The following is a 26,345-nucleotide window of genomic DNA, read 5'->3' on the forward strand; positions in this document are numbered from 1 at the left end:
GACAGTCCCCCCAAAAAACTCAATGTCCAGTCAAGCTGATGTAAAAACAAGAGGTAAGTTTATTGTGGGACCTTTGCACAAAGGGGCCTCCCAGTCGGACAGACAAAGGAAGCCCTGTGCCTCAAAAGCAGGCCTCTTTTATAGAAGGAAACCACAAGCTTTTAGGGAGGGGAGGGGGTTTGGGTAAGTGACATCATTGGGGTCGGATGGCCTCCGGACTCAGTGGGATAGTCTGTTCTTATCTTCATGATTCCAGGGCAGGATGGCCCTCTGGAAATTCTTGGTATTTAGTTAGGTTATCTTGTGGCCTTGTAAGGGAGTTATTGCTGCCTTACAGTATTCCAGGGACTCGGGTCATTGTGACCTTGTTTAGATTTCTAAGTCAGGCCGCCCTGCTTTTAGTGTGGAAGGTTTTTCTAAGTCTCCTTATTTTATTTCTTTGTTAATTTTTAAGTCCTTCAAAGCAATTTGTAGACAGCGTGTACAAAGCTTGGCTTCCAAAAAAAAAAAAAAAAAAAAAAAAAAAAAAAAAAAAACTTCATTTTCTTCATTAGAGGATCCTAGCTAAACCTAGGAGTCTCACTGCCCGCTTCGGCTCGGCCGGGAGGGGGCAGCAGACTCCAGCCCTGCACTCTCGGGACTCACGGAGCCCGAGGGACAACCAAGTTCCCAAGATCTCGGTTCTGGCAGCCTCAGAGCTGCACCCGGCTTCCAGGCCTTGGAAAGAGAAGGACGTGGAATCAGGGACGCTGCAGCACACGAATCAGCTCCATAGAGGATTTGGTTCTGCAAGACAGAGCTGTAGGCAGCACCGGAGTGCTCCTGTGCGGAAACTGCTTCCGGAGTGAGGTACTGCGCTTGCGCGTCCCCGCCTCTTCCCTTCTCCAGCTGCAGCAAGGTCTCAGGGCTGCAGGTGAGCTGTACATTCATCTCATCAAGGAAACTTTCTAGGCATGGAAATAAACGGGTCTTTGCTGAGCATGCGCTGTCTCCTTCAATCTCTCAGTCTCCACAGCAAGAAAAAAATTCAGAGGACCCGGGGAAGGAGGGATGGAGGCTGCCCTACCAGAGATCTTTCCTGTCCCCATGCTGGCAATTTCCTGAATTTCTGCCTTCTGGGGCCCTAAATATCGCACATATTTTACCTTCTACCTCCCCGGGGGTGGGGTGTGGTGGTCAATAAAGTTTAACCAGATAAAGTTCAATGGCTCTCATGCCCGCGTAGTTCAGAGGTAGGCAGTTTTATTTTTAAGTGAAAACTCTTTGTGTATTTTTATCTATAGATCTCTTAGTGGGTGGGCAGACCTTAGAGGACTCGGGACTGGGCAAGGTAGGAATTTGTCCTTCGGTTTTGTATGCTGAGCAGTAACTGATTTTGCTGCATTGTGTCCAGAATGGTATCTGGGCTTGTATCAGTACATAGCCTCCTACCTGTTGCAGGACCATGAACGCGAACACGCCTCTGTCTTCCAGCCACACCCCATTCCTTTACGTCGCCCCTCCCTCCAGCGCCTTTTATCAGCCAGTGGTGTTTTATTTTTTAACTTTCTTTTTATTTATTCTATGTATCTTTTACATCGAGTATCTTTTCTTTGCATCATGTATCCTGATCCCATTCAGTTCCCATTCCCTTTGCATCCTCCCTCCGTCCCTGCCTCCCTCCCCCAAATAAAACAAATTTAAGAGAAAAGGGGTGAGGAAGAAAGAGAAAAACAAACAAAATAAGTGAACAGGGAAAAATTAAAAATCTCGTCGTGGAAGCTGCAATGTAACACAGTAAGTAAGGCAATAAACCGCTTTGTCCATCTATCTTTACTTGCAAGTGATGACTGCAAAGAGTGATTGATCTAATTCAAGGCCCTCACTGGGAGTCCTCGTGGATATCCTGCTGCTGCCCTGTGTTGTGAAGATCCTGCAGCTTTGGGTCTACAGGACCCGCCTCTTCATGTACTCCAGCAGATGGGTGTTGGAGTGGGCCATGTCATAAGTCTGGTTCTGGGCCTGGGTATCTGCAGACTTGATCCACCCTCCAGTTCTCTCCTGTCTTCACCACCAGGATGAGATCTCCAGGTGAACAGCCCTGGCAAGTTCACCTCTTACAGTAATGAGCAAGGGGTGGGGCCGGTTCTTCTTTCACACTGTCAGGGTTGGTTCTCCCACACCTCCATTATCAGGGCCAGCTCTCTTGTGTTGCCCCGGTGAGGTACAGGGGCCACTCTCCCAAGTGCAGCAGCTGGTGAGTATAACAACTTTCCAACCGCCGTCTGAGTTCCGCTGCCAGGTTAGGGCCCCCAAATAACACACAGAGTCTTACATTAGTTACAATGTGGCTGGCCAATGACTAGGATTTCTTATCTGCTATCTCAGTCTTAATTATCAACCGTAACTACCAATGTATATATTTTTATAAGGACTTATCTTACCGAGGACACGGGCCTCATTTGTCTTCTCTTCCCCGGGGATCACATGGAGACTCCTTCTTTACTACATTTCCCAGAATCCTCCTCAATTCCTAGCCCCACCTATCTTGCTTTCCTATTAACCAACAGTGCTTTCTTTATCAACCAATAAGACAAACATACACACAGAGGGACTTCCCTCCCCCATCAGGTGAGGGTCAGGGCCAGCTCCTCCACCTATCTCAGGCATTGATGGGCTAAGTGGGGGCAACTCTCCTCTGTCCATGCTGCCACAGGACAAAAGGGTGAAGGGGACAGTTCTCCTTTGCTTACTACCTCGGAGCTGGCTCACCCATGCCTGTGCCAACAATGTTGCTCTATTCTGTTGCCCTGGTGACGTGTAGGGCCTGCCGCTGGTGGAGCACAGGGACAGCTCTCCCACCCGTCTCAAGCGTTGATGGGCAGGAAGTGGAGAGTGTATTTCTGCCACCCATGTGGCCATGTGGCAGGTGAGGGGTGGGGCCAGGTCTCCCATGCTTACATTCTCAGGGTTGGCTCCCTTGCCATGTGGAGGCAGTAAGGGCAAGGGGTGAGGACATCTTTACCTCCTCCCTACCACCACACTGTAGACGAGGGAGGCAGTACCAGCTGTGCCCCTCACACTCTCAGGGCTGGCTCTCCCGCACCTGTTAACAGGGACAGCTCTACTTTGCTGCCTGGGTGAGGTGCATGGCCTGTTCTCCTGAGTGCTGCAGTGGGTGAAGGGTTGGGTTAGGTCGCCACCAGCCGCTTGTGGTGAGGGTTGAGGAGAGGAGGGCCTCTTTTCCTCACCTATGTCACCACATGAGATATCAGAGGGGTGCTATCTGCTCTCCCGTTCCCACATCCTCAGGGCCAGCTCGCCCAGGCCCCTGCACACAGGGTCAGCACTACTGTGCTGCCCAGGTAAGGTGTAGGACTATCTTCTCCTGAGTGCTTCAGCCAGTGGTGGGCAAGACCAATTCTCCCAAGTGTTGCAGACAGTGAGGGGGGGGTGGTCAACTCTGTACAGCCCTGTCCTCTCAACATTGTTGGTATCAAGGGCCAGGGACATCCACAGAGACCACCACTGTGTCAAGTCATGAACCCAGACATCACCTTGGCCCTGGGTGGCAATTAAGTCACTCACCTCAGCCGGCTCCCTTCCTCTCTTGCCTCTTCAGATATATGCCTCTGTCCATTGGACATGAACCATTTCGTCTCCCTGCCCCCCTCCACACCCCTTCCTTACTATGCCTCTTGTTTAGTTGAAAGCTCCACTCCAGGCTCACTCTCCCTCATTCCAAACCCCGACCCTTAGAAAGCCAGCCAAGGGTCAGCTCCTCCCTCGGAGCTGCCCAAGACTGCTCCTACAGGGTATTAAAGACCCAATCGCTAGACCTGCCATGTGATTTCTCTCCCACCTTTCCGACAGTCACCCAATAGTTGCACTGCTCTGTTTATTAAACCTGGATTTGTTAATACGACCGGATTTGGCTTATTGCATGGCGGAGGAGCCTACTACCAGGGCTTTTTCAAAATTTGTGGTAAATACATACCACCAATGCTCATTCTAGCAGTGCCCATCTGGCTGGCACTGCAAGGTGCCAGGTGGGTCCGTGTTTTCTCTTTGGAGCCCAGGGCAGAAAGCCCCAGGCCTATGTGTGGGTCCCACTTAGTTCACCATGACATTGGGCTGGGCGATGCTTCCTCTTCACAAAGAGATCATATAGTGCCAACTGCCCAGCACCATACGGCAGGCTCGTGTGATGGGGAAAGTACTTCTATGTATGTTTATCTTATTGGTTGTTGAATAAAGTTCTGTTTGGCCAATGAGACAGCAAGTTAGACAGGACTAGGCATCAAAGGGGGTTCTGGGAAATGTAGTAGAGAAGTGGTGATCCAGGCAGGAAGTGACATAGCAAGGAGACTCATATTTAAGCAAGGAGAAACAGGAAGTGTCCCTTTTCCCCTTCGAATCCTCCAGCGATGCCATGTGAGCCACCAGCAAGAGAGGGCGCCAGCGGAAGGCATCCTCTATAAGATAAGTCTTATAAATTATGTAGATTTATGATAATTAAGACTGACCAAACAGATGAGAATCCTAGTAATTGGCCAAGCAGCATTTGTACCTAATAGAAGTCTGTGTATTATTTTGTCCATCCACACGGCGGGCAGAACTCGGGTGGTTGGCAGAAACTCCCCACATGGTGGTAGAACTCGGGCAGCTTTTGGCAGGGAGATTTATCGTAACATTCTCGGATGGTGCTTTTGGCTGAGTTCCACCCACCTGGATGGATGCACCGAATGGCTCCTTTCACATTCCTACCCTCTCCCCTTAATGCTTGGTTGTGGCCTCTGCCTGCCATGGAGAAGAAGCAGGAAATATAATTGACTTTGGGAATTTTCTCAGGTTGCAAGGTTTGGGAATGGGTTTACTTCAGTTCTCTGTGGAGACCAAGGAACTGTTGGATTCCCGAGGTGGTGGGGCAACCTCGAGGATAATTTCAGCAGGTTGTTTGTTTGAGGCACCCAGTTACTCAGGGCAGTGAGCTTGGTGCAGTGCGGCGGTCAGCAGCTTTGCCCTCAACGAGCTTGACTGGCCAAGAAAAGAGAAACAGGCGATGCAACACAAGCAGTTTTACACCAAATTGAAGGAATTTGTGTCTAAGAGATGGTCACAGGTGCAATTTGGGGGTCCCAGGAAGAAGATGAATCTGCTTTTTCACACTTGAAGTTGAGGCATGCACCAGATTTTACCCTAAATTACTACCTAATGATGAATGATCCATCTTTCCGGCTTCAGACGTCTAAATAAGGGTGTCTTCCGGGCTGATAGACATCTCAGTCTATTTTCCAACCCCCCCACTCCCACCACCACTCGTGCGCCCCCAACACACTTGCTACTGCCCCAGGACCCTGACTCAGGAAGAGTATCAACACTACCCACCCCTACATCTGCTAGAGGTCCAAGCCAGAGACCTGTGGGAATCGTCCTTGTGACTTCCCTGCCTTTATGTCCCCACCTCCAGGCTATATTGATTGTAAATGCCGAATCTCTCAGACTCATCCACCTTCACTGTCCTTTCTCCAGGGTGGGTCACTCCCATCCACCAATTAGTTTACTGCAGTCAACTCTCAACTTATGCCCCTGCCTTTCTGATGCTCCACTGCCACAGCCAGGGAACATTTATGATAGCATTTATGTCACATTGTAAGGCTTGCTTATTTAACCCCTCACTGGCCTTGGGACAGGAGCCACACACTCCCTTTGCAGGGCTGCTGAGTGCAGGGTGATATTTCTGAACGGGTGCTCTTTTCACAGCCCATTTGTTCCAGTGTTGAACATTCGTCCTTATTATTTATTAATTATATGTGGGAGGGTGTGCACATGAATGTACTTGCCCTTGGAGTTCAAAGGAGGTTATCAGAACCCCTGGGACTAGGGTTACAGGTGATTGTGAGGGCTGGAAACAGTTCAGGTTCTTTGCCAAGCAATCCCCAGCCTCCGTCTACCCTTTGGGTTTCATTTTATTTGCAAACTGTGTTCCAACTCCTGGAGGCTGTAAGTGCTCATTCATCTGCTTGGAACACTTGCTCACTCTGCTTGTTCCTGCTTCCCCCAAGATCCCAGCTGGGACCCAGCCTCCCCTGGACATCCTTCCTTAGGCTCCAGTGTCCATCAGATGCCTGTCTTCTCAGCTCTTCACCATCTGCTTCTCCCTATGGTACCACAGACAAGCGTGTGTCCACGGCCTTTCTGCAATTGTTTCCTACGGCCTACAAAGATCATGCACAGTAAATACTTGTGGAGGGGGAAGGAGTTGAAGTATGTTTCATTGAATGTCCACATGACATATTTACTCTGTCAGTTGGTCTCTTAGTGTGCTGAAAGAGTAATGGCCTGAGAAATAGAAGTAACTATGAAGTAATACTATTACTGCAAGCTAATACTTGTTTTAAAACGTACTTTTAATAGACACATAGTAATTATACAAATGTGTGGGATATACTGTGGCATTTCAGTATCATGTATTTAATGTTTAATCAACAGATTAGGACAATTGGCATAGCCATTACCACAGACATTTATTATTTCTTTATGCTAGGATCATCCAAAATCCTGTAGCTGTTGAGGAATCTGTGGTTTTGCCAACCACAGCTATCCCACTGGGCTGAAGGACATTAGACTTTGTTCCTCCTTCACAGGGACTCTGTGTCCCCTTATCCTCTCCCTCCCCACACCATTTCCAGGCTCTGTTCACTTTTTGGCTTCCCCGTGTGAGTGAGAACACATGGGATTTTCTTTCTGAGCTTAGAACAAGTAATGTTTACTGAGTGCTCAGTGTGTGCCAGGCACTATTCTGGAACTTCAGTTTAGTTTTTAAGTAGCCATGGGAGCTAGGTTCTAGTTTCCTCTTGTGAAAATGGAGAATTGCAGGGCAGTTGAGGCATGCACCGGATTTTACACAGCTGGTAAGCCGTGGTATCAGCTCAAAGCCAAGGTGTTTGGTATAACATGGTTTGTCCCTGCATGGGACTAAAAGACCCCCCGAAGAGGTACTTTCGTAGAGGGAGACCCACACCCAGGAATCAGCGAGGCCACGAACTTGGATGCAAAAACAAGAGGCTTTATTGGAGACGCGGGTACCCGGGGCGACTTAGCTTCTGTGTGGCTAAGCGCCCCGAGCCAAGGGAAAGGGGTCCTTATATAGGGAAAAAGGCGCAAGCTAGGAGCAGGGATTCTATTGGATAATTCTAATGAGGCATTGTACAGAGCTATTCCCATTGGTCAATGTATATGAGGCGCTATACAGGGTTATTCAAATGAGGCAAAGTACAGAGTTATTCAAATGAGGTGAAACATAGAGTCTTTCAAATGAGGCAAAATACAGAATTATTTCTATTGGATGGTTCAAATGAGACACAGAGCCATTCCAGATCAGCATATTCTCAAGGTCTGGTGTCTGGTGTCTGGTACAGCAGACTCAATTCCCCCCCCCTTCCTGATGGCTGACCTTGGGGGCGGAGACCTTGGGACGGAGTGTTTCTCTTCGGGCGGGGGCTCAGGGGCAGGGCTCCAGGCCGGCTCACTCGGTGTTTGTTCTCGTGCCGACCCACCTGGTGCTCGCCCTCGTGCCGGCCCACCCGGTGCTCGTTCTCGGGCTGGCCCACCTGGTGCTCATTCTCGGGCCGGCCCACCCGGTGCTTGTTCTCGGGCCGGGCGTGCGGTGGGTGGCGGGGAAAGGCCGCCGGGGGTGGGGATCGGGGAAGCCGCCAACAGGAGGAAGAGGAGACAAACTTGAGAAAGAAAGGGCTAAGGGACAGGGGTCTTTCAGGACTAAGTAGGACTTACTGTGAGCTGCACATGAGCAGAGGAGGGAGTCAGCAGGTGGGTGATGTACTGTGGTCACAAGGTGTGAGGCCACTCAGGAGAAGAATCCAGGATGGAGAACTCTGAAGTGCGTCCCTTCCTCTGCCTCTCCACCTTGTTCAGTCCAATAACTCAGCTTTCAGGGATGGTATTGCACAGTTTCCAACAGTGATACTTCCCTGATTCTGAAATCTTAGATGGGTGTGGTTTGGGCGTTGCTTGCCTTCTTCGAGTCTCTTTGTGGTAGTTTGAATCAATTGGCCCCAATAATCTCATACGGAGTGGACTATTAGGAGGTGTGCCTTGTTGGAGTAGGTATGGCCTTGTTGGGGGAAATGTGCCACTGTGGGAGCAGGCTTTGAGGCTTTCTAAGCTCAGGATTCTGCCCAGTGTCTCAGTCAACATTCTATTGCCTCCAAGATGTAGGTCACTCAGCTCCTTCACCAGCACAGGTCTACCTGTATGCTGCCATGATGGCAATGGACTGAACCTCTGAAACTGTAAGGGAGCCCCCTCAATCAAACATTTTCCTCATCAGGGTTCCATGGTCGTGGTGTCTCTTCATAGCAATAGAAACCCTATGACACTCAGTTTCTTTACCTGGGAAGTATTTACAATGGTAACATTCTCCTTATAAAGTTTACACAGTGATTGACTGGGATGGTATAGAATCACGTGCTAGGAGCTCAGAATTGCCTTTCTCATAACACCTATTACTGTTTCTTTTTAATTTTTTCCATTTCTTTGTTTAGTTTTTTTTTTTTTGTAATTTTATTTTAGTTAGGTACTTCCCACCAGCAGGCATGGCAGTCTCACTGTGCATCACTGGGTTATTTGGAACTCATTGTGCAAATCGGGGTGGTCTCAAACTCACATATATTCACCCACCTGGGATTGAAGGTGTGTACCACCATACCTCATCTAATATTTTTTTATTTTAGTTATATGCATGGTGTGTGTGTGTGTGTGTGTGTGTGTGTGTGTGTGTGTGTGTGTGTAGGTACCTCAGCACTGTACATGTCTTCTTACATTTTTTTTAACACATCATGATACTTCTATAGTTTTATGGGTTTTGTTGTTTGTTTTCTGGTTTGTTTCTTAGTGCTCTGGAGTGTTTTACCTGTGTTTGTGCCTGTGCACCAAGGGAGTGCCTGGTGCCAATAGAGGTCAAAAGAGGGCATTGGGTCCCCTGAGACTGGAGTTACAGACAGTCATAAGTTGCCATGTGGGTGCTGGGAATTGAACCCTAGTCCTCTGGAAGAGTGGTTTGTGTTCTTAATTGTGGAGCCATTTCTCCACCCTCCTGTTATTAAGTCAACAAATGCTTTTTGAACTCAGGTTCTTCCTACATGTTATGCCCCTTGGTACCACTTCTAGGGTAAAGATGAAATCTACTGGGTTATTTCTCCATGCAAATGTGAGGATGCTTTCAGTTTTGTCTCCTTTTCTGTGATATCATCATCATCATCATTCTCCCTCCCTAACCTTCTCTCTCCCTCTCCCTCTCCCTCCCTCCCTCCTTCCTCTTTCTCTTTCTCTCCTTAGTTATTTTGGTGTTTTTTTTTTTTTTTAAAAAAAAACAAGGTCTCATCTTGTAGCTGGCTGACTTGTAACTCACTATGTAGAGAAGTTGACCTTGAACTCCTAGAAATCTGCCTGCCCTAGACTCCTACTGTGATGGCTAAAGCTATGTAAAGATGCTGTGGCTAGATAGGCCCTAAGCCCTAGGGAGTGTCTACTGCTGTAATTCTGCTAAAAGGAGTCCTAGCAACTTATTGCTATACCCATTTTTCAGTCCTCACCAGAGAAAATTCTTGCAGTGCTCAGTAACACAGAGACTCATAACAATTTGGTCAACAGCCAGAGAGTAAGCTTGCCCCAATTTATTGAAATTCAAAGAAACATCCTAGGAAGTGATCATGATTTCAATTTTGACTGCAGCCAAGTAGCATCCTAGCAATTCTGCATAGGTCACGACTACTTGAATTAATGCACAAACTCTAGAAAAGGCGTTAGCTTCACAATCAGCATGATCAACTTCGTTTGTTTGTTTTTTGAGACAGGGTTTCTCTGTGTAGCTTTGGCTGTCCTGAAACTCGCTTTGTAGACCAGGCTGGCCTTGAAGTCACAGAGATCTGCTGCCTCTACCTCCCAAGTGCTGGGATTAAAGGTGTGTACCACCACTGCCCAGCCAGGATCAACATTTAATCAAAACAATTCATTGTTGCAAAGCTTTAGAAGGTTGCTCTTGTGGCTGCTGTTCATCAATATGTGCCTGATCTAACTGAAAATCGTCTTGGTTGATTCTACACATTTTGCATCATCAAATGGCTTCCTCTGACTGCCAGGCTGAAGAAACTTCTTCACTGTGGGGAGGTTGCTGACTCTGGTTCTCAGTGCCTGCAACAAACAAATCAGAGCCTCAGAGAGCAGCTGAAGAAAAAGCTATTATTGCTTGTGCAGCACTGTGCCCCTGTCAGTCAAAGACCAACCGATCCCCTTCATCAGCAGCAGGTGGAGGTCAGAGACAGATACTCAGGGAGAATGAAGTTGAGAGGGGAAAATGGAGCTTTCCCCCAGTACATCTTAAACACTCCTTCTTCTCGAGTGGTTCCCATCTTCTTCCATGAAGATCTGGGACAATAGAGTCAGAAATAGTGATAGAAAATAAAACAGGAATCTGGGTCCAGTCACAACCAACCTTCACACTGAGAAAGGAAAGTGGGAACTGTCAGGGGCTGGCAGTATATTCCAGTGGTACAGCACTTGCCTGGTGTATGCAAGGCTTAATCACTTAGCACCACACAAAACAAAGACAATAAAACCAGTAAGGGAGCTGGAGAATGGCTCAGTGGGCAAAGTGCCTGCTATGCAAGCATGAGGGTGTGAGTTTGGATCCCCACAACCCACATAGAAGCAAGTACAGTAGTATGTGTCTTTACCCCGGCACTGTGGTGCAGAGTGTGGAAGAGACAGCTCTGAAATTCATTGGTCAGCCAGTCCAGCTGAATAGATGAGCTCCAGCTCAGGGACAAACTACATCTCAAGGATGAGATAGAGAGCAATACAGGAAGGCATCCTATGAACACCTCTGGCTTCCATCTGCATAGGCACATTTGTACACACTCAGATGAATACACGCATACATCACACACACACACACACACACACACACACACACACACACACACACACACACAGAGGAAGTTACTGGATTGGGGAAATGTGTTTGTGAGGGAAGCCATTGCAGACAGAAGTTTGGTAACATAGAAACTTGAAAAGACCTCTGCAGATAGATTCAGTGTGGAAGACAAGGCTATAGCAGTGACAACGAGAATCTTTGAGATCAGGATCAAATCCAATGTGGAATAGTGTATGGGGGAGAGAAAGCAAGACTCTGGGTTCTTCCCATTATACAAGACCAAGTGTACTTGAGATAGCAGGTGTCTTAGACCTAATGTCTAAAATCTCATTTTGTGGATATAGCTGGGGCCGAGGTGTGGCTGTAAAGGTAGGAAGAAACTAGATTGTGGGTCAAAATATTGGATCCCATGGTAACATATGGGTTGCCCCTCATAGGGTTTAAAATAGAGCACCTCCAACAGAGGGAAGTTGGCCAAAGCACTGGGGTCCAGCTCTTCCACGTGGTAGAGAAGTTCAACCAGGGAAACATCAGCCCTGCTCAGCCTGTTGCCAACGAGATAATCTTGTTCATGGCTCTTTAACACCTGAAGGATTCAAGATGTTAGTTAGATGTTGAAGACAACAGCCATCATCTGGGGCCTCTTGACTTTTTCTGAGGTTCTCAAGTCAAATTCCTCTCTGCTTCCTTTTTACATGTGTATGGAGCCCCACTCCTTTCCCTAGGCCCCTGACTCATGTCCAAAATCAAGAAGCATGTCTCTGCCCATCATTTTATCATCTGTCCTTCACTGCTTTTCAGACATGTGCCAAACTCTCAGCTCCAGCCACACTATCCCCGCCCCACAGGGTGACGCTCTGACATTTGAGGGTGTCCCGTTAACTGTACTCTGCGGTCTCTTAGTGGAAAGTGGCTTCACCTGTGTGAATACACCCTTCACACTAAAGTAGACTGTGAAGTGATTACATTTCCCCTCCTTCTGCTCAATTAACAATAATGAAGTCCATTCTGGAAGGGAGTACCAACAACCCAAGAACACCCAGACCCTTTTTCTCTTGTCTCTTTTGTGACTTAGAATCTGCATCTCCCCCAAATTAAGAACCCCAGCCCACAACACGATGCTGTTAGTAGATAGGGCCCTTGAGAAGGGGTTTGCTCTTGCAGCTTAAACTCTCAATAATGACACCTGCTCCCAACAAGGGGGCTCCAGAGACTTCCCATGCCCCACCTGCCATTGAAGACACAGGCAGAAGGCAGGCAGGCATGAACCAAGGAACAAGTCTGGCTAGAAACCAATCTTCTCCATCTTGATTTCATATCATATCATGCTTTAACCCATACCATGCTTGGCATCTTTGTTGTAGCAATGTTAACTGCTCAGATGCCCCTGAGGACTAATGGACCCTCTGAATGCTCTGAAGGTCAAACACCTGGCACTCACCTTCTCATAGGCAGGGAAGTAACGGTTCCTTGCTTTGTCTTTGATTGTGGCAAGGGCAGCATCTTTCTCCCCAGGGGGCATATGGGGGAAATAGAGAACCATTAACTCCAGATCTGCCACACCTTCCGAATACATGTCAATGCTGAAAAACAGACAAGTGTTCTGCTAAAGCCCTCTTGCCTTAACCTCAGATTTTATAGTTGAAGGGTGTAAGAGACGGGTAAAATAGTTCACCTCTGATGGGGCTGTGGAGCCAGTAATAATATGATTTTTACTTGCTGATTAGCAACCCTTTTGGAATACACACACACACACACACACACACACACACACACACACACACAGGATACGGGATCTCTCTATGTAGCTTGGGCTAGCCTGTATATTTACTATGTTTACAGGATGGCCTTAAACTCACAAAGACTCTTCTTCCTTTGTCTCTGAGTGCTGGGATTAAAAGCAAACATGACCACTTCCAGTAATAACATTCCCTTTTGAATGACCTAAGGCTAGCAAGCAATGTTCCTCTCTTTATCCATTCTTGTGTTAACATTTGGCTCTTTTTTTTAAGTTTTGAACATTATGAATAACACATAAACAAACATCCTATACAATCATTCCTGAGGACGTGTCTTCATTTCTCTTCTGTGTCATGTGGTAATAGAACCACTGTGTTATTGGTTACTCAGTGTTTAACTTTTTGAGAAAAAGCCCACAGTTCCAGAGAAGATTTAGTTTGAATGGGTTGTTCTATCAGGAGAGAGAAAACCTGATGATCAGTCTTGACACCCCCAAACAGCCTCCAATTCCCACAAAAAGCTTCATGCAACCCTGGTGTCTTTGTACCAGACTCTATGAATCACAATCAGCCATGGTAGATTTCCACGGTAACTTATGGTTATGGCTGTAACATCAGAACTGGAAGATAACCGCCTTTAGGCCTTTGGAGCTTTCTCTTTACTCCCCTTTGGACTTTCCCTTTGTCCAAAGCTATTGGCTAGAGTGTTGCTTCTGAAGACTCCATCATCTCCTATTCTACATGAGACAATCTTACCTCTCCTATTTTTCCATCATCCCCCCTCACATTCTTCCCTCAACTCCATAGTAGACTTCTTAACTGATGTCAGTGTTTGCATGCCTAAGCACCCAGGCCCATTGTCTTCATGAGTCCTTTACCATGGTTCTATTCACTCAAGGACCTAAATCTTTCCCATAATGAGAGAAACTATATCATACAGGGCTCTCTCCTTTATGTCCTTCCCATAGAGGTTGTATTTGGAGGCAATGTAGTTGAGAATGGCTTTGGTCTGCACCAGCTTCATCCCGTCAATCTCCACCATGGGCACTTGCTGGAACATCAAACTCCCATCTATTAGATGAAGCAAAGAAAAAGGAGACTAAGATGTTTATGGGCTTATACTGTCCTTCCCTCCCTCCCCGCCCCTCTGTCTCCATATATACGGATATGTATGTATGTATGTATGTATGTATGTATGTATTATGTATGTGTGTATTATGTATGTATGTATTATGTATGTGTGTATGTATGTATATTCTATGGTTAGATATATTCAAAGCAACATGTATTTGATGAATTGACTGAAATTTTAAAAACAACTTATCACTTAGTAACCTTTTAATGAAATAGCATTTAATGTTTTTGTTTTCTGATTCTTTTGTGTCTTCTAACTTTACCCTATTATCTTATAGATATCTTATTTCATATCCAGGATACTAATTCTATCTTTGTTACACGGTATGTGATGGAGTGTTTATTACATGTTCATATATGTTTTGGGAGGAAGGTGAGGGAGGTACAAGCCAACAGTCAGCTGGGACCACTACATCATTACAACAAGGCAAGATCATAAGCCTGCTTCTCTGTTGCTTTCCTGTGTGTGTGTGTGTGTGTGTGTGTGTGTGTGTGTGTGTGTGTGTGTGTGTGTGTGTTTTACTAACACCAAGGGTCAGTATGTGCTGGGCAGGCCAGGAAACCCTTATCCATAGGTTTTGATCTTCCCCGATTTCTCTCTCATCTTCCCTCATAGTATTCCATATAATCAGCATAATCTTTCTATTAATCCTATAATACAGTGTTACTAGGGAAATGGTTTGTAAAACCTGTTAGAACTCAAGGTAAGTGGCTGACATAGTTGCTCCTGGCATCCAGTGAATTGTGTGTGGATGGAAGGCAGTGTGGGAAGCCAAGCTAACCTCAGCAAGCATGGAAGAGCACAGATGGGACATTCATGGGGCTATGGGGATGGTTTCGGCAAATACAGAGTTCCAGGCCTTTTAACTGTGATATTTATAAGATCTGATTCCAGTGACCCATGACTTAGAGTTTACCACTCTCTCATCAATTACTATCTGATAATTTGCCATGGTTACATAGGTACTGTCTAATTTTAAAGCTCCCACTAGAAACCCTCTCAGGAACAGTTAGATCTTTGTTCTTACCATTTCTTAACCTTGCCAAGTCATCCCGAGTTTTCAGAAATTTCTCTTCAAACTGGAATACAGAAAGAATAAACAAGTCTTTATTAATTGATTTCATTGTGTTCCTGGCTCTTGACTTCAGTGACTCCTATCTGTAGATAACATGAGAGAAGGGAGATATTATTTAATTTGGCGAGTGCATGGGTGAACTAATCATGGCTGGCGGGAATTAAGAGCAGATCTTTTAAGAAAAGAGCTGCGGTCACAACACACCGCTTCTCCTTCTTATAGTTGACATAGTCTTTCCAAAACTCTACCTATGTAGCTGATTAAGTCATGGGTTACAGGAATGCCAGTGGAAGGAGAATGCTGACCATTTCTTCTGGCTATCCTTTACAATATTTCAGCCTATCCACCATGAGATCAGAAGAAACATTGTGTGTCTCAAGCATGGAATATAACTCAGGGTAGGGGCTAGCATCTACCAACAGTCTTGGGTTGTAATAACAGCACTTCTCTCCTGAGGAGCCCTGCTGCGGATGAAGCAGATCCTTCTTCCTACACTACTTTATACTTGCAAGTAAAATTGCCTCTCCTGAAAAATGGGGCACCATTATATAGAATTCCCAATTTAAGATGTAATTAGCATCTCTACATAATTTTTTGTCACCAAAATCTTTGGGTTCTGAGATGGCTTTTTGAGTTGGCCATGATCTTTAGAGTGTACCATGTTCTTCACATTGGCTATGTTTCTAAGTGTTCTTGTGTCTCAGTATCCTAATCCATAGAATGTATTTTACACTTGGGTTGCTCTTAGGACTAAGCTACTGAGGCAGGAAGCCACTCAGAAAAATCACCAGTTGTATATTAATGGCTCAGTAAATGTAAGACATCATTAGCATCTTAAATGCCACCATTTGTGTATACACAAAAACACATTTCTCAACTCAGAGGGAATAAGAGATTGTTTTGGATTTCAATTTGAGTAGCCATTGGCCTGAGAACATGAATTTAGACAAGATCGGGCATGTTCAGGGTGGTATGGCCATAGACGAGAACATGGATTTAGATTACACCAAGTTCAATTGTTCCAACATGGAATCGGTTACATGAAGTTTTTATGGTAACAGAGCAAAGAAATTACAAATCAAGCTACTTTTAAAACACAGTGTTGGAAACATTGTAGAGGTAGGTTACAGTCAAGTGATGGAATCTCAACTGTGGGCCTCTGGGACTATCTGATAGTATTTTCAGTCCTTCCATTGATGCAAAATTAGCTTTTGTTAACACATTTCAAAGAGTTTTTATGTGTTTATGGGAAGTTAGGTATGACACAGGTGGACAAAAGGCAGCGCTGTAGGTGTCTAAAGATTTCCCAAGGTAAATAGGAATTAGCCTCTGAGTTTGTGATATGCCAGGCTCCCCACAGTTTTAATCAGCCTCCACACACTTAGCTTCTTTGTAGGAATTCTTGTTCACGGGTGCTTTTTGACATCATCCTTTTAGTTTTTAAATATAGTTTAAACTGTTCTCATAATGGTGAAAAATGTACTTCATCCTAGATCCATATATAATCATTTAAATTTATTTTTTTCTGAAATAAGACATTGGAATGTTTGTCATGTCAGCTGGAAGTAGAGTCCAACTACAACTACAGTAGCCATGTATATTTAATAGAAATAGGAAAGTTAGTTTATATATAATATTACAAGTTGTTTTGTAGGTAGAGTTCAGCCTAAAGCCTATACAAAGAGTCATCAAGCAGGTGACTCTTGTTGACATGTTTGTGCCATGTTTTATGCTAGCTGTAAGATTGTATAATCATTTATTTAACACAGGAAAGACTCCATTCGCTCATTTGTAAAGTTTAGAGAAAGTGCATTCTTCTTTAAAAAAATAGTGGCATGTTTTCAAAACACTCAGTACCTCACTGGCCCCACAGAAAGCAAATATCCTTACAGAATACAGTGGTGTGATTTTCAGTGACTTTTCCACTTTCATGGAGTTCCTGACTGTAAAACGTCAGGATATCAGGGTTACTTAGCATACTCTGTGTATCAGTTTCCTGTGGATCTGTATGATCACATGGTGTCACACCCAGGGACAATGAGGTGGTATGATAACAATTTTCCAGACACATAGCTCAGGAAAAAATATAAGGGGTGGAGGGTGGGCACCCCAGGAGGATGGGCAGGGTGGGATGTGGCTGGAGTGGGATGTTGATGCAGAGGCTGCTGCTGCTGGATCGGCTGTAATGATCATCTTTTCTACACTAAGTAGGATCCAGGCAACTTGTTCTCAGCAGGCTCCTCAGTCATGCTGAGAGGCAGGAGAGGAAGCTGACATGCCTGCCACTGCACTGAACTCACTCTTGAAACACAAGGCCACCACCTGGTTGCTTGGGAAAACAGACCGCTGGTTTGTATGAAGAAAACAGTCTGTGTTGCTGCTACAATTTTGTTCTCCTTTCTTCATTACATTGAAACCGGATCAGTCCATACAATCCACATATTCACAGAGTGGTTGTGAATGGGTGCTAATCTGAGGCTTTGGTGAACACTTTGCTAGGAAGCTGAGGAGGCAGTGGAAGCCCAGGTGAAGGACAGAACCTCATATTGTAGTCCTCCCTGTCTGACCACCCCCTCCCAGAGACAAGGGCAGTTTCCATGACATCCTTTTCAGAAGACCTGTCACCCAATTTTGGGGTCCATCTGGCCTGTACTGAGAAGTTTTGCTCCCCTTGTGACAATTCTAGAAAGCAGTGCTCAACTGAGTCACAAAGATCCCCACTGGATTTCTGCTCAAACAGTTGGAAAAATGTCCTTTAACCCAGTAAATAACTCGATTCCATGTCTCATACGTGTGTGTATATAAATGTGTGTGTGTGTGTGTGTGTGTGTATTTAAACCAAATATATAGAGATATATACTGAACTAGAAAATTCCTGAAAAAATGCCGTGTCTAGCTGTGAATGAAAAACTCCAAGAAGGAGTCTATGTCTGGAGAGGCTTGTGAATTTGTGAAATTTCAGTATTGTGAACAGATTGTCATTTTGCAGGTTCAGATACTAACTGCTTTATCTTGTGCTAGTTTTAGCCTTATGGAACAGCCATTCCATACTCAACTATTATCTGACCTCACATCTCCTGATGATAAACAAAAAGCCTTTTAGAAGATATTCACTTAGAATTAATATCTTGTAATAATAAATAGAAACCTCTTAGAAGCTGTTAACTTAGCAGGACACTAGCTTCCACCAATCTAACAGTTAAGAATGTCACCAAATAGCATCTAGGCCTATAGAATAGCTCTCCTCATCTCATTGTCCCTGCCTCTCTGGTGTACCCACCAATGTATTTTAAACTTGTCTAGATTTATGACTCTTTTTTGTTCTGCAAAACTATAAAAAAAAAAAAAAACGTGAAACTACTTTCTTCTTGGGACATGGAATTTGAGGTAAACTAAATTGGGTTCCCAGGGGCCATGGTCACTCACAATGTCTCCAGAATAAACTATCTCTTATCCCATTTAAGATGAGAGCTGTGGCTTTTATGTTGACAATACAATGCCCAAAGGCCATCATTGCAACTGTCATTTTTTTGTCCTGTATCCTCAGGACAAACAGAAAACAACCTGACTTCTCTAGATAATATGAATGAACATGTCTCATGGTTAATAGAAGGTTTGCACTGTGTCTCCCTCCCATCTTTCCTCTGGGGTATATATTTTCATTGTATTTGAATTCATTTCCCAAGAGTGTATGCTTCAATCCTTTTATTGTTACCATGTTGGATATGTATACAAGTAAACAGAAAAATATAATGTTCCTTGCTATACCCCTCACTTACTTTCAACCGTTGTCAACTCAAGTCAACAAGCTTTCATTTACACCTCATCATTTTAATCACTTGAAGTAAATCTCAAATTTCATGTACACTCTCGCCCTCTCTAACAATGTTTGGGTCAACTACGAAGTGTTTGCACAGAGGTGGTCCCATAGATTACAGCAGAATTTCAGAATTATTACCGCATGCTGAATGCATAAATTAAAAAGAGGCAGAAGGAGTGGAACTATAGTGAGACATTTAGGAGCATTCACAGAAACATTCCTTTAATGCTGAAAACATGGAAAAACCTTCATGTGCAGAAAAGAAAACCATGCTCCACTATCTGCTTTCAGGAATCTCAAGCAAACTCATGACAGAGTGACATCTCAGATGAGCCTCAGACACCTGAGAAAAAGACACTGTCTTCATAGAGGATAACAATTCATGCACGTCACTGTCCCAGAACTTCCCAAGGTGACAACATATGGAGGAAGAGGATGGTGACACTGAAGATCCAGACCACCATCAGCCTGAGGCTAATGTGTATATGTGTTTGTGTCTTACGTTTAAGCAACTTACAAAAGCTGAAAAAAAATAATAAAAAAAATTAGAAATATTTTATTTGGCTATACAATGTGTTCTCCTTCTTATTGTTGTGGCAATAGCAAAAAAAATGTTTAAAATGAAACTTGTGAAGTTGGACATTTACATTAAGTGAAGGTTAAGTTGTTATTGGGAATTTTTTTTTTCTTGAGTTAGTGTTGCCTGAACATGAAGTATTTATGTCAAGTCTGGGTACACATGCAAGTCAGTCAGACTCTGAGAGTGGAGCAAATACCTGAGATAATTAACATAAAAGAAGGAAAGAGTTATCTCTGCTCATGCTTTCAGAGGGTTCAGTCCTCAGCCAGCTGCCTTCATTACTTTTGGACCTGGCTAGAACACTCAGGCACAAAGCACCTGCTGGAGCCAACTGTTCACATGGCTGCTGCAAGCAAAGAGAGAGAAAGCGGCTGGAGTCCAAGCATGCAGACATCCTAGGACCTGACTTCCTCCGACCAGGCCCCACTTCTTACAGGGCTCACTGCTGCCCAACACAGCTACAGGTTGGGGACTTAAATTCGCAGACCTTTGGAGGGCATTTGAGACCCATACATCATTATGCAGGGATGCCTTGGGCTTCCACTTCCACGCACACCTCAGTCATTGGTCACAGTTTCCATTCTAAGCACTATGCAGGGTAAATGCTTTACACATTGATTTTTGTCTATGTTTATATACATAAGTACTTATCATGGTGTCATAATTCCTACCGTATTCAGTTCGGTAACATTCTGTAGAGGTTTGTGGCCTGGAAACATTATGCTATGCCATTTGGCCTAGGTACATTTTATATTATACCCCTTATTTTCCGCTAAGTGTAGAACATTTGAATACAACTGAACTGTCAAATGAATAACTTAAAAAGTATGTGGCTTTTAAAAAAACCTCTTCTCATGGGATGGTTATTTATTCCTTTGATTTTCTTATTAATCTTTTAATTGTTTTTAAGCTGGTTGGTTTTATTACATTACACACACACACACACACACACACACACACACACACACACATAAATGTACATGAGTGTATATGTGTGGAATTATTCTTTGTTCTCATTCATCTCCCTTCCCCACTGCCTTGGTCTCATCTCCTCTGCCTTTGTTTCACCCTTAAATAGTTCAAATTGTTTCTCTTGAGCATAGGAACTGGGCTGGGAAAAAATAGCTTATTTGGAAACAGGTCTGCTGTGCATGCACAATGACCTGAGATGGACTCCCAGATCCCAGGTAAAATAGCTGAATGAGGTGGTGCACACTTGTACCACCCAGAGTTGGAGAAGTAAAAATAGGTGCAAACCTGAGGCTCCCTGGCCAGCCAGTCTTGCCTATGTGCTGAGCACCAGGCCAGTGAAGGAGCCTATCTGAAGGGAAAAAAAAGAAGAAGAAGGTGGCTGGTACTAGAGAAATCACCCTTGAGGTTGTCCTCTAGACTCCGCACATGTGCCCACATAACATATGCATCTGCACAAACATACACAAATAATAACAAACAAAACATAGAATCTATCCTAAAAACTATAATATGTGAGTATACCAAAAACACTAAAGTAACTTAGCAATATCAAGTAGGCAATGTTTATGCTTCTATTTTTTCTCTAAATGGCATGTTTTCCATTTACATTTTTACTGATGACTTAAATTTAAATATAGTGTACAAGTTTTGATAAATTGCTTACACTTATTTTAGTGTTTTTGAAAATTTCTTTTATTCTCTGTGTGTGTGTGTCTCTGTATGTGTGTGTGTGTGTGTGTGTGTGTGTGTGTGTGTGTGTGTGTGTGTGTGCGTGTGTGTGTGTCTGTATATGTGTGTTGTGTAAATTGAACTCAGATCCTCTGGAAGTGCAGCAAGGGCTCTTAACTGCTGAGCCATTTCTCCAGTCCTTATTTTAATGTTAATGATTGCTAATGAAAACAATAATTTATTAGGGTAGTAAGTTAATAGTTGGCAGCTTTTATTTTAGGTCATTCAGTAAGACACTCCGATGGCGCATAGGAGACACGTGTTTGGTAAAATCCATTTCAGATCCAACTTAAAATGACTCACGTCAGAACCTACCTCTACTCCCGCTGCAGCCAGGAGCCACCGGACAGGCTCCATTCTGCCCCGGCCATTAAAGTAGTGAAGGACCGGCTTTCCCGGCATGGCAGCAATCGCTTGGTTTCTCTAAACAGGAATGAAATACACGTTGCTTTTAAAGTCTGCCCTGTGAGGGTGTTTGGACAGCAGCCACTACACTGAAGTGTCTGCCTTCCTTAGGGCAGGGTTGGAGACATTCCAACAGTATGTTCTTTGGTCCAAATTGTTACCCATCAAGAACTACCCTCACATTGCCCCAAGCCAGTTTAGTGTCTCCATTGGTTAAACTGTGACTTAAAACTAAAAACTGTTTCATAGGTGAGAGTGGAGGACAGTAATGTGTGGGACACAATAGGAAAACAGAACCAGCAAACTACAGTTTATTGTGGACCTCTAATGGTCCCACCCATTACACCCCACTCTTTTTCTCTCTTCCCTTCCCTCCTCTCACCCTCCCCCCTCCAGGTGAAGGTCTAAGCCAGGGTTTGCATATGCTGACAAGCTCTGCATCTCTGAGCACATCCCAGCCCAGATCTCTTCTGACACAGTGCCTTTAATAGTCAGTCACACGACCACACAAAGTGCCTCTTTCTCCATTTTTCAGTTAAGGAAAATCTTAAGGCATTGTTCATAATCACACCAAACCAATGAGAGACATGAAGAATCACAGAGAGGAATAAAACCAAGAATGCTTTGTCTCCTCATATGTGAAGGCCATATCTGAGCACATCAAACCCAGAAGATATGGCTAGCAGCAATGAACAGGGCGGCAGGCAGGCACTGTTCAGCCCTTTGGCTGTTAGGTTGTGTTCCATCAAAAGCAGTGATTAGGCTTCAGAAATATGTTTTACTGCATGGAGAGAGTATGCTAATAACTCAGTTGCCCCCTAAAACAGTTATATTCTGCCCACACACACAGAGTGCTTATTCCTTGCTTATTCAGAATGTGATTTTCTATCTTTGTGCCTGCATTTCTGTGTGAAATCAAGGAAAAGAGGTGTTGCTGCATGCATTTTACAGAATTGATGGCTAAGTTGGGGGTGTCTCCATCTGCCACACTGGGGACTCTCATCAGTTCATCTTCATTGTATCCTAACAAAACATTCACCTAACGGGACTGTTAAATTTTACTTTTAGAGTATGGATAGCGAGACAGAGATTTCTAGAGGCGCTTGCCCAAAATGAAGCACTGTTCCTGTGTTCACGCTTCCATTCAAAACCAAAGTCTAGGTTTTATTATGGTATTAGTTTTCAAATCATGGTGGAAATCTCTACATGGGTTTTAAAATCTAGTATACGTTTTAATGAGATAGGAAAGGATAGGAGTTGTCAGAGTGCAGAAAGGGTTAAGGACATGGATGTGTTTTCAGTTCAGCATGTGTATGCTGTATGTGTGGAAATAAGCACATGTGTGTGCTCATTTGATCATTGTGAATGAACAGGACATCCTGCTGAGTCCGTTAAGGAAATGTGACACTCCCCATCTCAGGCTGCTTGGAGTGAGCCCAGCAAAGAATCAGAGAATGAGAGGCAGTGGCTCCTGGGATACATGGAGCCAGAGAGATCATGAGTGTAAACTAAACACCCAAGGATCATTGAGACCAAATGCTCCAGGGCTGAACTTGGGGGAAACTCCCTTCCCCCCACAGACCCAAAGACCGTTATATAACATTACATTTCTTCTTGGAAAGTTATGATGTTATGCTACTTGAAACAATATCCTTGTCTTTAAAAATACACCAAAGGTGTATTTCTAAAACATGTGTGCTTGGATTTAAAATAGCAAGCTACTTTAAATAATATCACTTAAGATGTAGAGCTCCTAAGCTCCAACCTTTACATTATAAAATCTGTTGGTGATGCAATCATCCCATCATTCTTACACTTTAGAATGTGAGTATTGCATGTCCTTATTAGGGGGTTAATCATTAATCCAGCAGGATGAAAGGGAGAGTAAAGTTCACTTGGCTTCAGGTGTTTAATTGTTGGGAACTCAGAGCCAAGTGATTAAAATCTGCTCACTAATCCTATTACCATTGATATGGGATCATGTTCTGGAGTATTTCATCATAGGGATCCTCCCTCTAATTTTCTCCATTTCCAAACAAGAGCCTTCCAAAGATTGAGTCACCGCCAGGACAAAGGGCATCACACAGCCTCAGAGTCAACAGAAAGAGAACTAGAGAGACTGGATGATTTGATGGGGTCGCAACATGGTCCTCAGTCACAGTCAATTCTGAGGAGTAACTGCCCTGTCTACAACCACCAAGCTCCTGGTGCTCCACTTACAGAGGTTTTCATGGAGTTCAGTGAGAAACCACACACTCCCTCTCTCATAGCATTTGACTATTGTCTTTCTCCTGCTACAAGTCAGGGCTGCTCTACTCCACTGGAGCCCCCACCTCTACTCCCCAGCTCCATGCTGCTGTCCTGAGGACCTACTTACTGCCTATTTTCCCAGAGTCCTCAAGGCTAGTCAAGGTTGAAGAGGGAATGAGGGAGCCTTTAGTTCATGAATGCCTCTCTGTGAGCAGCTTTTCAGGAACTCCAGAAACTGAAAGTTTGACAAAGGATTTCAGGGCTTTACTTAAGTAAAGTGTGATGAGAACTAAAAAGACTCTTTATATGGTAACATTGTTGACTTTCACATTCTAATGACCTGTGCATTCTAGCTAACTCCAAATTCTCCAGTGTCTTCCCTCTAATTCATCCTTCTGAAGTGGTAGCCCTTGAGAAGTCAGCTCCTTCACTGATGCTCAGCCAGAGCTTAGGCTGCTTTCCCCACTCCTGAAGTTGGAGGGACATTGGGCAGCCACAACCTGAGGAATGTACTCAGAGACTCCACTCCCTAGAATTGGGATGCTTAGACTGATGTCCCAGAGAAGAATTTCAGGATATATCAGCATAAAGCAAAGCTGAAGTGCATTAAGAAAAGGCCTTGCCTTCCACTTACGGCTCAGGGAACATTGAAGAAGAGAAAGTAGAAAAAACCTACAGGCAAAAAATTGGGAGCAGTGCTGTGAAATGGAACACTCTTGACATGACATGGCTATTACTCGATTTTACTCACAGCAACCACAGTTACCTGCACAAAATCAATTAAAAATCCCAGTACTGAGGGCAGGAAGGTCCCAGTGCTCCATCCCCAATGGAAGGACAATTGACAGTTCATGACTGATAAGACAGGGAGAGTCGCTTCTCTTTTGGATGATCACGCTTGGGAGGCTGCTCATGATCCAGTGGATGATTCCACATCCTTGTGTATTTGGGTCAAACTAAAGGGACTCAGTGGGCAGTACGGCAAGAGAATGACAGGAAGTTGGGCGGGGTAATGTATCTGAGAGGGGAGCAGATGGAGTTAGAAAGAGGAAGGATGTGGAGAGTGGAAATGGCCAAGATGCCTTGCACGAAGAATGAAAGAATGAAAATAAAATAATCTGAAAAATCACTGCCTGAAAATGGTTTTGTTTTAGATTTGAGAGTTGGGGGAGGAAGGTGGAGGGAAGAGGAGGACCATTTAGGGCAAGGAAGGAGACTAGCAGAAAGAGAAGACAAGAGAGGGCAGCAGGGATAGAATGGGTGAAAGTATCATGATATACTCAATTTCAAGTATCTGGATGAACTCGGTTATTTTATATAGTGAGTGCACACTCAGTATTTCTGAAAGGGAAAAGAATAGTGGTATATACCCAAGTGTGTGAATGGGCCAGGGCGGGCTGTCTTAACAATAGCTATCCACACGTAATTGTGTTAGATTTGTAGTTATAAACTGTCTAAAATTTAAAGGTTAGGCAATTTGTTTAGACATGCTTATTTTTATCCAAAGAGTTACCCCCAACAAACTAGACTATATGCAGTTTATGAAGAGTATTGCATTGGTTTATAGTCTGATAAGATAGAATGCAAGTCAAAAATGGCAAATAATCAAGACAAATGTTCTGACTGCAAACATAATTTGTGGTCTTGATCAAAATCTCAACCAGCAGAGGTGAGTTCATTTTCCTTCCTAATCTATTTAATTCTCCCTATCCTACGTCTTGGCTCAGCATCACAATAGACAACTGTATATTGGTTCCTTCTATAGAGTATGCAGCTCCGGCATCAGTACCATGCTCCTCTTCCCTGGACATGACTCCAGTTTGTATGGGCTGGTACCCCTCTCTTTCTTCCGTATGAAGTTAATTTGTCTCTTATCAATAAATTCTCAGTCTCAGTTATCTAAAGCTTTCATTTTTAGATTTCTAACAGTGTATCCAGCAGAAATGGAATCAACAGTTCTGAGACTGTCCTGAAGCACACCAAGTCTGTATAATGTGAGCACAAAACAAATGTTTTCATGTGCTAAAGTACTTTCTAAGTGCCAAAGGGCTTCGTGTGTGTGTGTGTTAGAAAAGTTGATTTGATTTAGTACTTACCTTAAAAAGCTGTTCCCTCTAAATAACTCCACAACACAAAAGAGTTCCTGATGTTGTATATACTATTTGTTAATTTGAATAAGCCCTTTTCCCTTCCCAGTTAAGGGGAGACAATCCAATAAGAGAAAAGCTGCTTCCACATTGTCCAGAGGCCAGAAGTTTCTATGAGAGATTAGAAGAAAAATGCAAAGTCATGCCTGTGTTGCTAAACAGGTTTGTTAATGTTTTCCTATTCATTCCCATTCGAAGTGGAGAGCTTTAAGAATGGAATTCAGACAGATTTAACTCCCTGTGTGTCAGTGAGGGTGGACTGTTAAAAGAAACTCCCTGTGAGGTTTTCATGAGTGGCAGGCAAGGGCTAAAGCAAGTGGGAAATCTCTGCTTAGCTAAGCTGGGAGACGCTGTAAAGAGCAAGCTGATGGAGTAGGGAGTATTTCTGTTGCCTGGGCCACCAGATAAGGCACAAAACAACAGTTGAGTTTCAGACAAATAATGATTATTAATATAAGTATTCCCAAATATTGTGGGAATGTGCTTATACTAAAGAGAGATGTTTTCTTTGAAATTCACATTGGCATGGGTGTCCTGGATTTTACCTTCTCAGCAAAAGG

The 26,345-nt window shown here is 44.1% G+C and overlaps 1 protein-coding gene and 1 long non-coding RNA gene across 3 annotated transcripts; one reads left to right on the plus strand and one right to left on the minus strand.

The window, feature by feature from the left end:
• The first annotated feature begins 603 nt into the window (after positions 1–603).
• Positions 604–19,269, plus strand: LOC103162905. Its single transcript, XR_004772493.1, has 2 exons — positions 604–913; positions 18,994–19,269. It is a non-coding gene; the product is annotated as an uncharacterized LOC103162905 (long non-coding RNA).
• LOC100753172 (glutathione S-transferase alpha-5) lies at positions 9,500–25,891 on the minus strand. 2 transcript variants are annotated; one of them, XM_027392794.2, is made up of 7 exons: positions 25,735–25,891; positions 21,299–21,406; positions 14,835–14,886; positions 13,611–13,743; positions 12,375–12,516; positions 11,388–11,519; positions 10,072–10,191 (listed from the first exon to the last, which is right to left on the minus strand). In XM_027392794.2, the coding sequence occupies exons 2-7, from the start codon at positions 21,383–21,385 to the stop codon at positions 10,072–10,074; spliced, it is 666 nt and encodes a 221-aa protein (XP_027248595.1). In that variant the 5' UTR covers positions 21,386–21,406; positions 25,735–25,891. The 2 variants fall into 2 exon arrangements, with proteins under 2 accessions (XP_027248596.1, XP_027248595.1); XM_027392795.2 differs by lacking the exon at positions 25,735–25,891 and having other exon boundaries at positions 9,500–10,191; positions 21,299–21,385.
• Positions 25,892–26,345: the final 454 nt, after the last annotated feature.

The sequence above is a fragment of the Cricetulus griseus genome, assembly GCF_003668045.3.
Source record: "Cricetulus griseus strain 17A/GY chromosome 1 unlocalized genomic scaffold, alternate assembly CriGri-PICRH-1.0 chr1_1, whole genome shotgun sequence".
Taxonomy (NCBI): Eukaryota; Metazoa; Chordata; class Mammalia; order Rodentia; family Cricetidae; genus Cricetulus; species Cricetulus griseus.

Excerpts from the sequence above, each read along its gene's own strand:
- LOC100753172 (XM_027392795.2), bottom strand. The coding sequence starts at position 21,385 with ATGCCGGGAAAGCCGGTCCTTCACTACTTTAATGGCCGGGGCAGAATG. Across the intron at positions 14,887-21,298 it reads TGGCTGCAGCGGGAGTAGAG|TTTGAAGAGAAATTTCTGAA; the intron begins GTAGGTTCTGAC and ends TCTGTATTCCAG. Across the intron at positions 11,520-12,374 it reads ACTTCCCTGCCTATGAGAAG|GTGTTAAAGAGCCATGAACA; the intron begins GTGAGTGCCAGG and ends TGAATCCTTCAG.